This window comes from Oryza glaberrima, chromosome 5 (genome assembly GCF_000147395.1).
Source record: "Oryza glaberrima chromosome 5, OglaRS2, whole genome shotgun sequence".
Classification (NCBI taxonomy): domain Eukaryota; kingdom Viridiplantae; phylum Streptophyta; class Magnoliopsida; order Poales; family Poaceae; genus Oryza; species Oryza glaberrima.
This window is the reverse complement of record NC_068330.1, coordinates 24,083,835-24,100,814: the sequence shown is the minus strand read 5'-3', so window position 1 is coordinate 24,100,814 and position 16,980 is coordinate 24,083,835. Positions and strand designations below refer to the sequence as shown.

The following is a 16,980-nucleotide window of genomic DNA, read 5'->3' as shown; positions in this document are numbered from 1 at the left end:
TGTAACTTGAGTTGGCCTAGATACAGGTTAATTATTAATGTATCGGATGTTTTTTTTAATATGTAGGAGATGGTTTTATGTTTTTTTTATAAATTTAATCAAACTAAAAAACGTTTTATTTAAGACAAACTTTGTTTAATTTATGTTGAAAATTGTGTTGCGGTTTTTTCTATAAATCTATTCAAACTTGAAAATGTTCAACGTGGAGATAAACCTTAAATATTTTATATTTTATTTTAAAATGGAGAGAGAGTAGCCTACAAACAATATGATAAATTAAATGCGCATAATTCTCGCAAAGGAATACTGTTGTTTTATTGAAAAACAATGCTCCGATCCAGTACACTCACGTGGAAAATTCGGCAAGAACAGTGGCACTGAGGCAGTGTTGCAACTAACGTGTTGCATGCATGCAAGACAACCACCGGCCTATTAACCGTCCAGAGCAGGGACCGGCCGGCCGGGCGGAAGCATATGAATTTGAAGAATATGTACACATTCAAACTTAAAAATTACTATATTTGTTTCGACAGGTTTTTATAGTATTTGGCTGTATTTGGGATAGCTTAAGATTCTGAAAAGCACCTGATGAGAATCTAAAAAAAATGGTTTCCCAGCTTCTAGTTTTTGATTCTTTTTTAAACTCTACAATTACATATTCTCAAAATCTAGGATAAAATATTGTTTGAAGGAATTTCTAGCAGGAGAAGCTGCAGTGTTAGAAACTCTCCCAAACATGCCCTTTAATTAATTAACTATCCTGGCAACTCTTAAAATTTTAAATTATGGCTTAATTTTTTATATGATAAATTGGCAAGATATTAAACAAATCCAATAATTAGACGACGCCGGTATTTCAAACACTGTTGCAAGTGTGGGCACAGTGCGCCGCTATTCACACAAAGATGCCTCTTTCCCTATATATATATCGACCGAACGCAAACAAGCAGCTGAACTAGCAAGTAAACCTGCGGTGTTTCCAACACAACGCTACAAACCTTAGGTTTCAGAGGGGACACACGACACGAGTCGCACGTCCATGGAGCCTCACGTCCTCCTCGTGTCCTTCCCTATGCAGGGCCACGTCAACCCGCTCCTCCGCCTCGGCCGCCGCCTCGCCGCCACGGGCCTCCTCGTCACCTTCACCACCGTCCGCCTCGCCGCCGCCGCCGGCCGCCTCCGCGACGTGCCGGAGGACGGCGCGTGCGCCGACGTCGGGCTCGGCCGACTGCGCTTCGAGTACCTGCGCGACGACGACGACGACGGCGACGGCGACGAGCTGTCGCCCAACGACATGCTGTCGCACGTCACGGCCGTGGGGCCATCGGCGCTCGCCGAGTTCATCGACGGCCAGGCCGACGCCGGCCGGCCGGTGACGTACGTCGTGAACAACATCTTCGTGCCGTGGGCGCTCGACGTCGCCGCCGGGATGGGCATCCCGTGCGCCATGCTGTGGATCCAGCCGTGCTCCGTGCTGTCGATATACTACCACTTCTACGAGTCGCCCGAGGCGTTCCCTACCGCCGCCGACCCCGACGTGCCGGTCGAGCTCCCCGGCTTGCCGGTGATGGCCATGGACGAGCTGCCTTTCATGGTTCGTCCCGAGTACGCGCAGTGCCTGTGGGGCGACACGCTCCGGGCGCAGGTCGGGGCGATCAAGAGGACGGTGTCCTGGGTGCTCGTCAACTCGTTCTACGAGCTCGAGCGCTCGGCCGTCGACGCGCTCCGCGTGCACACGACGGTCAAGCTCGCGCCCATCGGCCCTCTCCTGGAGCATGGCCATGACAACGGCGGCGGCGACGACGACGCGCCGGCGCCGGCGCTAGGGGCCGAGGACAACGACCGCTGCGTGGCGTGGCTCGACGCGCAGCCGCCGCGCTCCGTGGTGTACGTGGCGTTCGGCAGCCTCGTGAACATCGGCCGCGACGAGACGGCGGCGGTGGCGGAGGGGCTCGTCGCCACCGGCAGGCCGTTCCTGTGGGTGGTGCGCGACGACAGCCGCGACCTCGTGCCGGAGGCCGTCCTCGCGGCGTGCCGCGGCGCCGGCGGCGACAAGGCCGGCAAGATCACGGCGTGGTGCCCTCAGGGGCGCGTGCTCGCCCACGGCGCCGTCGGGTGCTTCGTGACGCACTGCGGCTGGAACTCCATCATGGAGGCGCTCGCCGCGGGCGTGCCGGTGGTCGGGTACCCGTGGTGGTCCGACCAGTTCGCCAACGCCAAGTTCTTGGTGGAGGACTACAAGGTCGGCGTCCGGCTACCGGCGCCGGTGACAGGCGGCGAGCTCCGTGCGTGCGTCGACCGCGTGATGAGCGGGCCGGAGGCGGCGGTGATCCGGAAGAGGGCGATGCATTGGAAGCACGAAGCGGCGGCGGCGGTTGCCGACGGCGGTTCGTCGGATCGGAGCCTCCAGGATTTTGTCGACCATGTACGACGGTCCAAAGCACCGAAGGAGCTAGCTCGATTAGCTCAAGACATCCAGATTAAGAATGGGCCGGTCAATCCGGTCCTAGTTTAAAAAATAGACGTGACTATACAGCTAGTGGTAGCTGATTTGTCTAAATCAGCACAGCCCATATACGGTCATGTGGGGGCTTGACGCTATGACGTGTGTTAATCTATCTACTCCTCCATTAAGCTGCTGTCGAGTGTAATCTATGTTATTATAGGATTCCAAGGCTTTCATAAAAAAATGGTGTAAAAATATGTAAGTTTGAACACTCCAAGTCAAACACGATTACATCGTATTATACGAATTCAATTTCGTAAATCACAATAGATCATATAAAAATTGGGAGGTCGCTATACCACAAGATCGCGTCCGGTGAGATGATACCAAGCAGATTTTGAGACCTATCGATATCAGAACTTGTACCCTATTAGTACCACTTGATATCCAACAGGTACTAACTAATACCCGTTGGTACCTATCAATACCTATCGATACTAGGACAATACTCAAGACGAGACTTGGGTACCCCATCAATATCAATTGTTACCTCAATACTAGCGCGAGGCTTCTTGATGGCACGACGAAGGAGCGTGTATCCCTTCACCGGCAAGCCTCCTTCTCTCCCTCCTTCTTCGGAAACTCATAATATCAGAGAGGACAAAGCTTGAGACAAAACAAACCGTGGCAGAAAGAATAAGGAGACGATGTGTAGCCTACCTCTGATCTTCTTACTGATGTCAGTGTAGATACACACACAGTGTGCAGGACGATGACGCACCGGTAGGATGCGGATAGCTCCTTGAGAAGTGCCGTGAGTGGGATATGGCTAGCATCATAGTCCATTCGAAGCTATCGGTGCTAGGTGCTAGCTGGACCGCATTCAAGGACAACCTCACCATGCGGAGCAAGTCACGGAACTAGATATAGTTGGCCAAAAAGCCTGCAACCCGATGGCCCGGCCCACGGCACGGAGATTTGGCCCAGCCTAAGCGCAGCATGGCCCGCCTATTGGGTCGTGCCTGGGCCTCTTCCTTGGCACGACGTGCTGTTCTTGCATGGCCCAGTCCAACAAGAGGAAGGCAAAATAGACTTATTCCAGCCATATAAGCGCAACTCAAAGAGATAAGGGATGTAAAATAGACTTGATTGAACCATATAAGACATGGCCCAAAGAGATAGGGCGGGCGGGGGGGGGGGGGGGGGGGGAGGGGGAGGGCAAGTAGACTTATTACAAGGTGGAGCATAGTGAGGTTGCCGTGCCTTCGGACTGACCCGGCACGTTTCGAGTCTTATTGAGTCGTGCCTTAGCCGTTGGTGTAGCCCGTGGGCGGGCACAACACGACTAGGCGTGTCGGTTGGACAGTGCCTACTAGATTGATCTCAGGCCATGCCTGGTCATGCCTGGGCCGAGCGGTACATTTGACCATCTATAGAATTAGATCTCCGCATCGTGGAGCTACTCGCAAGGGTTGTGGCGCCGCTGGAAGAGAGCTCCACCTCGAGCTCGAGCCTAGGAGAGAGGAGGAGGGATGTATGAGAGAAGAGGGCGAGCAGCTAGGTGTAGGTAGCTCGTGCAGTGGTGCAAGAGTTCAAGCTCAAGTTCTCGCTGTTAGACCCGACAACAACATAGGATGGTTTGGGCTCAACATCAATAGGAGGTTCAACGACGTGCACGGTACAACCATCCGCCCCTGCACCTCTTCCTCCTCCAATGCCGCTCTAGATCCCCAGCTCCCGTCCATCTGGTTGCCGACGTCCACCTCTGAAGGCAGTGGGGCAGCAACGGCGGCTGCAAGCCCCGGCTCTAGCTATGACTCGGTGTCCTGCTCTACCTTTGCCAACATGTGCGCGTCTATGCTGCGCGTGCGAACGATCGACACAATGGGAAAGGGGAGTGGATGATCCCGTGCCGATGCCGTGGACGGGATACCGTCCCCTAGTATTCAGGATAAATTTTTTGAAATAATATGGACTTAACGGTTATAAAGCATGGAGTAGTATATGATAAACTAGCCCATGCGAATATGCACAGCACTTTTATATAGTACTTGTGAATATATAATGCGATATATAACAGGAGTTACATATAATTTGACACGGTTACATGCTGACACATGGAGTACAGATCGATGATCAGGGTCCATCTGGATCATGCAGATGTGGACGTAGGCACTAATTATTTCTGGAGAACTTGAACGCTGCAAGAGAGCAAATTGTTCTACTTCTTGCACACCACCCCGACGCCGTCGAGGCCGGTGGAGCACTTGACGTCGACCAGCTCATCGGAGGCAATGGCAACGGCGCCGGCATCGCCGGCGCGCCCGAACCGCGCGACGGCGCAGTCAGCGGCGAAAAGACCCGACGAGGTGAACTGCTTCTCGCCTCCCATGACGGGCATCTTCGCCGACACGTCGAGCCGGTTCACGTAGCTGCTCCTGTACGTCTGGCCCAGCACGCCGTGGACGTCGTCGGTGAGGGCGTAGAACTTGAACGCCAGGTCGAGGTGCGCCAGGCAGTCGTCGTCGGTGACCCCGTACCTGTGGATCCTCGAGTCCTCCTTGGTGATGGGCACCACGTTCGCCGTGATCTTGAACACGCCGTCGAGCTCCACGAGGACGCCGTTGGCCGCCTTGGTCCGCGTCACGGACAGGCCGGAACCCGACTCCCACCTGGCGTGCGCGACGCGCTGCAGCTGCACGGTCTCGCCGTCGAAGACGACGGCGAGGCGGTCGGAGTCGTCGTCCCACACGGCCGTCCTGCGCGCGCCGACGTAGAGGCGGTGGCCGCCGGAGAACTGCACGGCGATCGCCTGCACCCAGGTCGGGTCCCTCTTGAGGCCCGGGACGTGGTTGCCGATGAAGTGGCCGTTGATGTGCAGGTTTGCGTCGGAGAGCAGGCAGAAGTCGCGGTCTCGGCGGCCGTGGAAGTAGAACGTGTTGCCGTCGCCGCCGATGAACCGCGGGTCCTGGCACACCGCGCCCGGCAGGTTGCAGTCTGCAACGCACGTACGCGACACGTACGACACGACACAAAACCATTAATCAACCGTGCATGAACACTAGCTAGCTGGTTAACGTGCACAGATATGCACTTACCGCATACGGTCTTGCAGGTGGCGCAGTCCATGTGGCAGGATTTGGGGCACCTGCTGGGGCAGTACGCCGGCGAGGTGCAGGTGGGGTACCTCGTCGTGTTCGTGCAGTAGACCACGTCGCTGGCCGGTGGAGGAGGCGATGACACCGGTGGGGGCGGCGAGTGTACGGGTGGAGGAGGCGATGACACCGGTGGTGGCGGCGATGATACGGGTGGAGGTGGCGATGACACCGGTGGTGGTGGCGAGGATACTGGTGGAGGAGGCGACGACACCGTTGGCGGCGGCGATGGTACGGGTGGAGGAGGCGATGACACCGGTGGTGGCGGCGAGGGTACGGGTGGAGGAGGCGATGACACCGGTGGCGGCGGCGAGTAAACAGGCGGTGGTGGAGGCGATGAGCGCGGCGGTGGTGGCGGCGGCGAGTAAACGGGCGGGGGCGGTGAAGCACGTGGCGGCGGTGGCGAGTCGTGGTACGGCGGCGGCGGGGACTTCTCGTGCTTCTCATTCCCACCACCATTGTTGCCATTGTTACCGCTGTTGCCTTTGTTGCCGTTGTTGCCATTGTTACCGTTGTTCCCACCGTTACCATTGTTCGGAGTCGATGCCGACGCGCCACCATTGCCGCCGCCGCCGGCGGCGAGCGCAGCGGGCACCAGGAGGGCAACGGCGAGGAGGAGGAGGAGAGCCCATCTTGCTGGCCCCGCCATTGCTGAGTGGATGCTGGTGTGTGCTCTGCGCTGCTCTGCTGGGTGCTGCGTGGCTTCGCCGATTTATAGTGCAGGATTTGCAATACCCGCATGCACGATGAAGCTGAGACCGGTCAGGGGATTGACTCTGCTGCACTCACATGTCCAATTGCAGCATGTTCCCGTCGCCGGCAGGAATGGAAAGCCACCTTTGCTTGGCTTCATGGCGATTAGATTAGAACAGCTAATCGCCACCATAATTGTGCTCTTTTGATTTATGGATATGTCTGGATTGTGTTTTGTCTCTGAGTTTCTGAAACTAAGCTGCTGGATGCGTGGACAGAGCAGGCACAGAAGAGAATAACAAAGCATGTTCAGAGCAGTGTTTGTCTGAATTTTGCTGTTCTTCCTTGTTCATCGATGTTGGTTTTACAGTGATCGAAATTTTCACAATGACGACTGAAACGACCACGTACATACTTGCATGCGTTCCGTTGAAATACTCGCATAAGAACTTAGCTATATCATGAGATCGATCGCTTCATCGCTGGTACATGTCTTATTCAAGAGAGGAAAATCTTCAGCACGCTGTGCATCACGTGCAGGCTACGAATTCACGTCATGCCATAGAATGTTCATATATGCAGTTGCCATCTTGTTCAGTCTGCTTCTACTGTTTATAACTGTTCAGCAGTTGACATGATTAGTAAAATCCCTTTTCTTTTCTGCAGCCAAAAGCCCAGATATTGGGCAAGCAAACTGAAGCCATGGTATCTAGCCATATAGGGATGGTCCAGATGGCCTCTATGAATCACTCTTTTATGTTGGTCCAAATGGCATAGCTTCGAGGTTGCTCAAGAACCATCAGGCAATCTGACAGATCAGATTCAGTCATTCAGAGATGGATGAATCGGTGGCGCGAAGTGCGACAGATCAGCCAATTAGGGGAAGCCTCGTTGGCGTGCACGCGTGCTCGTTGAATTTGAGCGGAAAGATAGTATAGTACTCCTACCTTCATTTGTAATCAGAACAGTTTTCAAAAACCTGCACAAGATGCATGCATGCTTCAGAATGAATTCAAAATCTGACAGATCACTTGTTTGTGCATCGTTGTGACAAGCATCTGGTACACCATGTCTTCACTTGGTTGAATATTGTCATAGATGGATTGGTGATTTGGTGGTAGAGATACAAGATAAAAGCAGAGAACACGGACGAAATGGCAGGATTTTGTTGGATTAGAAGTGCATTGCAGTGCCAGTGCATATGGCCAGATCATAGAGGGTTTAACTACAAACATGAAACATCTATGGTTGAGTCAATAAAAACATGCATTGATCATGAGAGATTACTGGTGGATGTTCAGTTCTTTTGTTTACTGTGCACTGAGAGCCTGATTCTAGGAAGTTCATACTAACAGATATATACCACCAGTCCACCACATAAAGCGTATGTTATTGGTGAGTTGACGACCTCACTGGAATCAATGCGGGGATTTTTTCATATATTTTTACCAATTGTCACAAGTCAAAAATATATGAGCAAATGGGAATAAATACTTGGAGAACAGCATAAGGTTGTAGTGGTAATTAACCATACACAACTTGATAGATGTGAGTTGAATACGCAGCATAGACTGCAGTGGTGATTAACCATACACAACTTGACAGACCAAGGTGGTTTTTTTCTCTATCGGTGATGCCACTTGTTTCTTGACATGCCATTCAAAGCTATGGAAAAAAATTAAGAAAATTAAGGGCCCGTTCAGATTATAGCCAAAATAAACCTTACCAAATTTCGGCAAAATGGCAATATTGCTAAAAACCATCTTGCTAAAATTTGGACAGGATTTCTTATATATTTACCAAATTTGGCAAAAAAATTAAACGCAGACATTTTTTTAATAAATTTACCAAAAAAAATGGTATGGTTGAAAATGGGATCAAAGTGAGCAGGCCCTAACATGGGAAAATTTATAGCACATGGTTAAATTTATACTTGTTGGCATATCACATGTTGGTCTACTCTATCAATTTTTCAATAACTAGTATAATGTCCGTGCGTTGCAATGACTTTTTTTAATTGTTTAATATTTTATCATTATGCTAATCTTGCTGTCATTTTATAAAGATGAAAATTTCATAATATTCTATTGTCATATTTTCATGTCGACAGGATCTATAGCATGTGGAGGCTAAGAGACAAGCAACTTACAATTCATGGGTCTCGCATGGTAGTTGCCTGGTGGTGGTGACCACCATTGCCATCTTTTATATTAGTATAGACAATTAAGATGAGAAAAAAAATAATTGAAGAGACGTTCTCTCTTGCAGGACAAATGTCTTTCCTTTCACAGATAAGTATTGAATACGCACTATAGACCGTGTAAAATATCCGCGAAAAACATGACTGTGTTCTCTAGCAGTGGTATTCTCTTTTGATTTAACGATAAAATTATCTATATTTATATTACTTTAAAAGATAGTAGTTGGTACTTGTGTAACACATGTCGGTACTTGTGTATATGTCACTAAAAATTAACTATGGTATTTATTTCTTTTTGTTTTTTATGATGAATAATCTTGTTTCAACCAAGTAGAATCCATTTTTTTTAACAAGGACTTCAATTATTTGCTATTTTGAATAATCTGTTGCAACAGTTATTTGACAAGTAAGTTGTAACTCACGCAAACCTAACATGTTAACGCTGCATACTACAGTTGACTTATGTATCAAATCGTCGCATTTGTCTTGATTCTAAATTTGTCCACCAATATTTCCAAAAAGTTCCAAGAAATATAATTAAAGTGAAAGCTCCTACCAAATTTTGATATAGCAAACAAGATTCCTGCTCTAAATGTTAAACTCGAAATTAGGTAAGGAAAAAAAAACAAGACTAGAAGTATTATTTCCAAAGAACTCTTATGTTCACCCTGTTTGACTCTCAAAAAGCACAACGTAGCATACCACCCAACCCAGCAACACATACTAGGGTCAGCCAGCCACTCAGCCCAACTACAGAAACTGCATGTGGGCCCTACCTCCCTCCAACCCGTATGGACCCCACCTGTCAGCGACGGAAAGTCTCACTTTAGCATCGTTAGCTTCCACGACAAGCATAACCCCACGCCCAATCAGAGCGCGCCTCTCGAAATCGCATAGCTATTTGCGCGAAAAAGCAATTTCTTATTAAAGAGAGGGAAAAAAAAAGGAAAAATCTAAACCCCCCCTCTAGCCTAGTCCCACCACTAGGACTCAACGAGAAGGGGGGCAGGTGTCCGAAGCGGATCACGGCGGCGGGAGAGAGATCCGGTGGCCCGATCCATGGCTGCGGCGGCGGTGGCGCGCCGCGTCGTCCTGGTGCTCGTCCTCGCCGCCGCCTCCCTCGCCGCGGCGCCGCGCGGGGCGGCCGCTCGCTCGCTCGGCGGCAGGGAGGGCCCCGGGGAGGTCGACGCCGACGCCGCCGTCGACCTCAACGCCACCAACTTCGACGCCTTCCTCAAGGCCTCGCTGGAGCCCTGGGCCGTCGTCGAGTTCTTCGCCCACTGGTTCGACTCTCGCCTTTGACTCGTTTTTTCCCCCCGATTCGTGACTGAGGCGTTAGTTGTAGTACTTGGTAGAATCGATAAGTGGATGAGAATCGTGGTAGTCCGATGGCGTGAGATGCGACTGCGGGGTTTCGTCGTCTTCCCCGATGTATGGTTTATAGAATCGAAATGATTTACTCGTTTCGTCGTCTGTGAGCAAGTGAATGCGAATATAATCCACAATTTTTGGGGTTTCAAGCATGTAGGGTTGTGTAGGTGTTGCAAGGTCTGATTGGTGGGATGGATGCGTGTTGTTTTTTTTTTTTTTGAACGAATTGGCAAGCTGCCAATTTCATTGAATAGAGAAGGAGTAAGGATACGTGTTGTTCAAAACTCGATGAGAGTAACCAATAAATGCTTCGCTCGTACTACCTTGAAATGTCATGTGAGGATGCGACCCTGGGGAGTGTTGTCCGTGTTGTAGTACTGTGACCTGTGAAGTTGTGAGCGAGAAGAAAGGTGCAGACATGAATGAGCCCCGAAGCTTGGAAATTTGTTATATGTAGGACTAAATCGGATGTAGGCCAGCAGTTAATTATGGGAAAATCAGTGGAGCATTTACTGTAATGATTATAGAGGAATTGACTGGGTTGTAAGTTTATCACTATATAGTTTCTCAGTGTTGCCACTTACTCAGAGTATTGCTTCGATGCGATATTTCTCGTGTGATTTGGGGTGTGCGGAACTTTCTCAAAAGCATAAGTAAGGTCATTTTTGCTCTATGTAAGTTCCACTGTTCCCCACATTGGGCTATAAATGCCATGCCGTTTAATTCTAATTTGCAGAGATCATCTCTTTTTGAAATTTTAGCTTCATGAGATTGAGTTATATTTAAATGCTTCTTTTGGATGTTAACAGGAAAAATAATACACTTATATGAGCATTGATACTGTACCTCACATGATTTAATGGAACTTGACGATTTGATTAATACACATGAACCTGTTTATGGGGAATCAAGGACATGAATGATTAGCATCCTTTTGTTATCCTTTTCACTCTAATGTCCATGTTCTGGTCTTCCAAATATTCCATGTCAAGTTATTTTGATATTATATTCCATTGGTTAATCATTATAAGTCGTCACTATTCAGAATAGGTTAGTCCATATGCATTAGATATGAACTATGAAGTGGCGTATAGTTTCTCCAGAGCCTCAAGTTTTCACTTACTCGAGATAATTTTAATTGGAATGAACTTCTATTGGTCATATCGGTATTCTTTTTTTTTTCTTTTGAGGCTGCCTAGATGGCATTTGTTTTATTGTTGAATTGATGCTAATTGAAATACGTACCGTGTTTGCTCAGGTGTCCAGCTTGCAGAAACTACAAGGTATGAAGCTTATTGTGGTAGCTGTGTACTTAATTTAAAAAACAGTGGTGCACAGTGTATTTATGAACAGCAAATTGACTCTTGCTAAATTCCTTCCTTACATCCAGCCTCATTATGAGAAGGTTGCAAAACTATTCAATGGTCGGGACGCTGCACATCCAGGGTTAATACTGATGGCTAGGGTTGATTGTGCATCAAAGGTACAGTAGCTCTGGTGAAGAGTGATAACTTTCGTCAGTCTCCTAAATGTAGACAACTAAAGCACTTACAAAAGGGATTAGGTTTGATGGAATGGTCCAGTTAAATCCTTAACTGGATGATGAGATTATCCACAGGAGTATATCTTCAATCCTTTGATATCTGTTTTTCATTACCAAACTGAAAGCTATATTGCAATGAAGCTTTGGCACCTCTTATTTTGACTGATTTTAGCTTCCATGTTTTGTCAAAATGTCCAATAATTTGGTAATTTCAATGGAGTAATACTTTATTTCTTTTGATTGTTTGACAGCACAGGTGAACATCGATCTTTGCAATAGATTCTCAGTTGACCATTACCCTTTCCTACTTTGGGGTCCACCAACAAAATTTGCTTCTGCTAAGTGGGATCCCAAGCAAGAGAATAATGAAATAAAGTTAATTGATGATGGAAGAACAGCAGAACGTTTACTGAAGTGGATAAATAATCAGATGAAAAGGCAAGTTATTATCCTAGTCTTTCCTGCTCTACCTAAAAGTTCAGTAGATATGGAAACAGGAGCTACCTGTACTATGCTCATGCCTCTCTCTATTGACTGTTACCTTTTTGGTTTGTTTGACCATTATAGGCATGTTGGTATTTTATTGATGCATTGTTTATTTATGGTATCTGCAGCTCTTTCAGTTTAGAAGACAAAAAGTACGAGAATGAAAATATGCTTCCAAAGAATGCTTCGGATCCTGAACAGGTTCAATTATCAGATATTTCTTTGAAACAATTTGCATGAGATACTGCTATGTGCACTATGTTTCAATTTTCTTTAACGTTTGTTGACTTAATTCAATCTTTTGTTTTAGATTGTTCAAGCAATTTACGATGTTGAGGAAGCAACAGCTCAAGCGTTACAGATAATTTTGGAGCGCAAGGTGAGTTAACGATGAAATTTCACAGCAGATGTGATGTTTGCTCTTCTTTTTCTGACTATGGCCTAATAATGTTACTTGCAAACTGTAGACGATCAAACCAAAGAATCGTGATTCGCTCATCAGATTTTTACAAATTTTGGTGGCTCATCACCCATCCAAGAGGTACGAGTGAACCTTTAAATTCCTAGTAGAGAAAATGCATATAACTTTCTTTGTGCATTTGGTTGATTCTTTAGGTGCCGAAGGGGATCTGCTGAGCTACTTATTAACTTCGATGATCGCTGGTCATCGAATCTGTCGTTAAGTTCACAAGAGGGTTCTAAATTGTTGGAAAGTGTTGCGGAAGAGAACCACTGGATCTGTGGAAAAGAGGTGCCACGTGGATATTGGGTATGTTGTCTAATGCTAGGCCTAGCGGTTGGCAATGAATTCTTCATTAGGCATTCTTTTATACTAAACTAGAAAATGCAACTTCATATGAATCATTCTTAATTTTGATTTTGAGATATTCTCATTAAATGTTGCAGTAAATCCGTTATATGAATGATAGCATTAGGAGCAAGCAACATCTTGTATCTTTTGACATAGTTTACTTCAACAGCAGCATTATTTGCATGTAGCTTCTTTAGTACTGAGTTAATCTAGTTTCATTGCAGACAGAGGATCCTTAACCACTGTAGAATTGTTTAGTCGACACACGTGATCCACATATTTTAGATCCCACAGCCCATATTTATTTACGTATCTTGATCTTATCACAAGTAATATCTGTACCTAGCAATAGTTATTCCCTTGAATTTTCTCTTCTTATTTCTGTGTGCCAATGTTGCAGCTGTTCTGCCGTGGCAGTAAAAGTGAAACAAGAGGATTTAGGTGACGCCTCTCTCTCTCTGCAAATGCTTCGAACATATATCTTTACAGCACCTTTACTGAAAGGCCATAGGAGTTGATAAACTATAACACACATACATCTTTTTTTATTGTATCAGCTGTGGTCTATGGGTTTTGATGCATTCACTAACCGTCCGAATTGGGGATGGAGAGAGCCAGTCAACCTTTACATCAATATGTGATTTTATTCACAACTTCTTCATCTGTGAGGAATGCCGCTATCACTTTTATGAAATGTGTTCAAGGTTTGGAAAACTAACTTTGTGTTGTACCATCATTCAAAAAATATATCTACGACATGCCTGACTGTAGCCATTTACCTGTAGCGTGTCAGCCCCCTTCAGAACTGCTCGTGAGCTCAGTCTCTGGCTATGGAGCACACATAACAAAGTCAATATGAGATTGATGAAAGAAGAAAAGGATATGGGAACTGGTGATCCCTTGTTTCCGAAGGTTACCTGGCCTCCAAATCAGCTCTGCCCATCTTGCTACCGCTCAAGCAAGGTCACCGATGGAGCTGTGGACTGGAACGAGGATGCAGTGTATCAATTCTTGGTTAACTACTATGGAAAGAAGCTTGTATCATCCTACAAGGAGACCTACATGGAGTCTCTTCAGCAACAAGAGAAGAAGATAGTTTCAGAGGATTCATCGATTTCTAATGCTGCAAGCGTCCCAATTGGAGCTGCCCTGGGTGTTGCGATTGCCAGCTGTACATTTGGGGCGCTGGCTTGCTTCTGGAGGGCCCAGCAGAAGAACAGAAAGTACTCACACCATTTACGCTCTTTAAAGAAAATATGATTAGGAAAAAACATTTTAGGTTGGTAGGGTACCATTGTTACCGCGTGACTACGTGGAATTTCATATCACAGAGAAGTGATTAGGTTCTATTTGTCAATTTTTTTACAGGCAAAGAAAGAACTGGAACTGAAAAATAGCCTACCAGTTGCTCACCCTGCACTTCATCAGAGGGGCTCATCAATGAATGTGTATTTTTCTGGACGGATTAAAATCTTGGTAAGTGCTCCAAACAGTGTGGGAAAGGAAATGGTCGGGCAGTCAGTTACAGATGAAAAACTCACAGAAGTACGATGATTAACTCAAGTGTATTTTTTGTGCAACGATGTGAGCTTTGTTGCATCATGTCATAGATCAACGTGTAATAGTTTGACATATAGATTTCGGATGATTGGTGTATACGTTCGGATGTTACTATCCATTTAACGAGTGAAATTTTGAATTCAGTTCGTTGCTTTCTACTAACCTTTATCGTTCTCAGATATTTACCTGCAATTAAATGCTTTGTGATCGAATTATGAAGTGGAGTACTAGTACTACTGACGCCAAACTGTTTCACGGCCCGTTGCGTCAGCGCCTCAGCGAGTGAGCATCTGTCCGTCGCGGCACCGGGATAGCTAATTAGCGGCAGCCGTGGTGTCAAAACACGTGCCCTCGCGTGTACACACCGTGTACACCAACTAAAAATTATCATAAAAAATTCTAGGAAAATTCATACATGTACTTTCAATAGTATTACATCTACGTGCAAAGTCGCATCTTCAAATTCATTCTACATAGAGAATAAAAAAAAGATAAAATTTTAACAAAATTGCAACCTTAAAACTGTCAGATTTTTTGTTTTTTTTGTTACGGCTAAAATATAATGAATTTGACGTTAAGATTTTAACCCTAGGTGTAATACAATTGAAAGTATGTGTATGATTTTTTCTAGATTTTTTGGTGACATTTTTTAGTTGGTGTGCACGTGTGTACACGTGAGGGCCTGTGTGCATAGGATATGTTGCCGTCAAAACACACCTCTTTTAAAAGAATAACTTTAATCTAAAAAAATTTTTGTATGGGAAACTTTTATCTGAAAACTTTGGCCTCAAAACTTTAATTCCAGTTTCTAGTTAAGCAATGCAAACCTGAACTTAAGCAAGCATTGGCAACGGTGAAATTTCCTATTTTATTTCTGAATCTTCTGAATGTGTTTGACTTCGAATTTTTAGTCCAATTTTAGTAGGATGATAGAAAGCCATATTCCGCGCATCCTTACTTCTTTTGAGAATTTTTCAAGGTGATTTCGTGAGTCAAATTCGGAAAGATGGGAGTTCGGAGAACAAAACTCCGACCCTCCTGATGAATCTGATCAAAGGTGGCCTGTCAACGCACTGTCATCTACTTCCGGTGAAAAGTCAAAGCAGTCTTCGCCTTCGCTTACTCACACTCCTCTCGCGCCCTATGGTAAATTTAGTTACTCATCCAAAATCTCATGTTACTCATCCAAAAGGCTGATGAGATGGGGGAAATTGCTCGCAGTTTTTTCCAGGAGCTGTACACGAAGGATGAGAGTATCAGGCCGACGGAGCTTTTAAATATGTTTGAGCCAAAGATCACAGGAGAAATGAATGACAACTTAACTCGTCCATTCACTGACGAGGAGATTGGAGATGCTCTGTTCCAGATAGGTCCTCTCAAGGCGCCAGGATCAGACTGTTTTCCGGCCCGATTTTTTCAGAAGAATTGGGCGGTCATGAAAAAGGATGTATGTGAAGCCGTTAAGAAGTTCTTCGAGAATGGTGAGATGCAGGAAGGAGTGAATGACACAGTCATTGTTATGATTCCAAAGAAGAATTCGGCGGAGGAGATGAAGGATTTCAGACCCATAAGTCTATGTAATGTCATATATAAAGTGGTCGCAAAATGCTTGGTCAGCAGGCTCCGACCATTATTGCAGGACATTATCTCTGAATCTCAGAGTGCTTTTGTACCGGGGCGGTTGATTACGGATAATGCTCTTATTGCGTTCGAATGCTTCCACGCCATACATAAGTGTACCAGGGAGAATCAGAATTTCTGTGCACTTAAACTTGACCTGTCAAAAGCATATGACAGAGTAGACTGGGGTTTTTTAAATGGGGTGATATAAAGGATGGGTTTTGGAGATGTTTGGAGGAAGTGGATAATGGCCTGTGTGACATCTGTTCGTTACAGTGTCCGGCTAAATGGTAATATGACAGAGCCTTTCTGCCCAACAAGAGGGTTAAGGCAAGGGGATCCCCTGAGCCCATATCTGTTTCTATTCATTGCGGATGGCTTGTCCAAAATTTTAGAGAGAAGAAAGGTGGAAGGACTTATACAGCCTTTGAAGGTCTGTCGTGCTGCCCCAGGTGTGAGTCACCTTCTTTTTGCTGATGATAGCTTTCTTTTCTTTAAAGCTAATATTGATCAAGCAACAAGAATAAAGGAGGCTTTGGATCTATTTGAGAGAAGCACAGTACAGTTAATCAACCCAAGTAAGTGCTCCCTTCTGTTCTCTGAATTTTGTCCACAGATTGCACAGGAGGAAATTAAAATTGTGCTTCAAGTCGAAAGATCCAGTTTCGAGGAGAAATACTTGGGCTTACCAATGCCGGAAGGGAGAATGAAGGCAGAGCAATTTCAACCAATAAAAGAACGATTTGCAAAGCGACTAACAGATTGGAGTGAAAGGTTTCTGTCTGCGGCTGGAAAAGAAGCCTTGATAAAAAGTGTGGCCCAAGCCCTGCCAACATACACAATGGGTGTGTTTAAAATGCCGGAAAGATTTTGCGAGGAGTATGAACAGATGGTGAGGAACTTTTGGTGGGGACATGATAAAGGAGAACGAAAGGTACACTGGATTGGATGGGAAAAGTTAATGAGTCCCAAACTATTCGGAGGACTTGGTTTCCGAGACATTAGATGCTTTAACCAAGCCTTACTAGCAAGGTAGGCATGGAGACTGCTCGACAGTCCAGATAGTTTGTGTGCTCGGGTGCTAAAGGCGAAGTA

The 16,980-nt window shown here is 46.3% G+C and overlaps 3 protein-coding genes across 4 annotated transcripts; 2 read left to right on the top strand and 1 right to left on the bottom strand.

Moving 5' to 3' along the window:
* The first annotated feature begins 978 nt into the window (after positions 1-978).
* LOC127774560 (gallate 1-beta-glucosyltransferase 84A23-like) lies at positions 979-2,744 on the top strand. Its single transcript, XM_052300819.1, has one exon. The coding sequence runs from the start codon at positions 1,040-1,042 to the stop codon at positions 2,513-2,515; it is 1,476 nt and encodes a 491-aa protein (XP_052156779.1). The 5' UTR covers positions 979-1,039; the 3' UTR covers positions 2,516-2,744.
* A 1,703-nt stretch (positions 2,745-4,447) lies between these two features.
* Positions 4,448-6,271, bottom strand: LOC127774449 (uncharacterized). The gene is made up of 2 exons (XM_052300701.1): positions 5,545-6,271; positions 4,448-5,443 (listed from the first exon to the last, which is right to left on the bottom strand). The coding sequence occupies exons 1-2, from the start codon at positions 6,248-6,250 to the stop codon at positions 4,668-4,670; spliced, it is 1,482 nt and encodes a 493-aa protein (XP_052156661.1). The 5' UTR covers positions 6,251-6,271; the 3' UTR covers positions 4,448-4,667.
* A 3,167-nt stretch (positions 6,272-9,438) lies between these two features.
* On the top strand, positions 9,439-14,408 carry LOC127774366 (sulfhydryl oxidase 1). Of its 2 annotated transcripts, none has more exons than XM_052300593.1 (12): positions 9,439-9,777; positions 11,124-11,148; positions 11,256-11,348; positions 11,665-11,846; positions 12,023-12,095; positions 12,205-12,273; positions 12,362-12,435; positions 12,510-12,663; positions 13,106-13,146; positions 13,263-13,409; positions 13,491-13,984; positions 14,074-14,408. In XM_052300593.1, exons 1-11 carry the CDS (start codon positions 9,554-9,556, stop codon positions 13,963-13,965), a joined length of 1,557 nt encoding a protein of 518 aa, XP_052156553.1. In that variant the 5' UTR covers positions 9,439-9,553; the 3' UTR covers positions 13,966-13,984; positions 14,074-14,408. The 2 variants fall into 2 exon arrangements, with proteins under 2 accessions (XP_052156553.1, XP_052156555.1); XM_052300595.1 differs by having other exon boundaries at positions 9,441-9,777; positions 13,491-13,928.
* Positions 14,409-16,980: the final 2,572 nt, after the last annotated feature.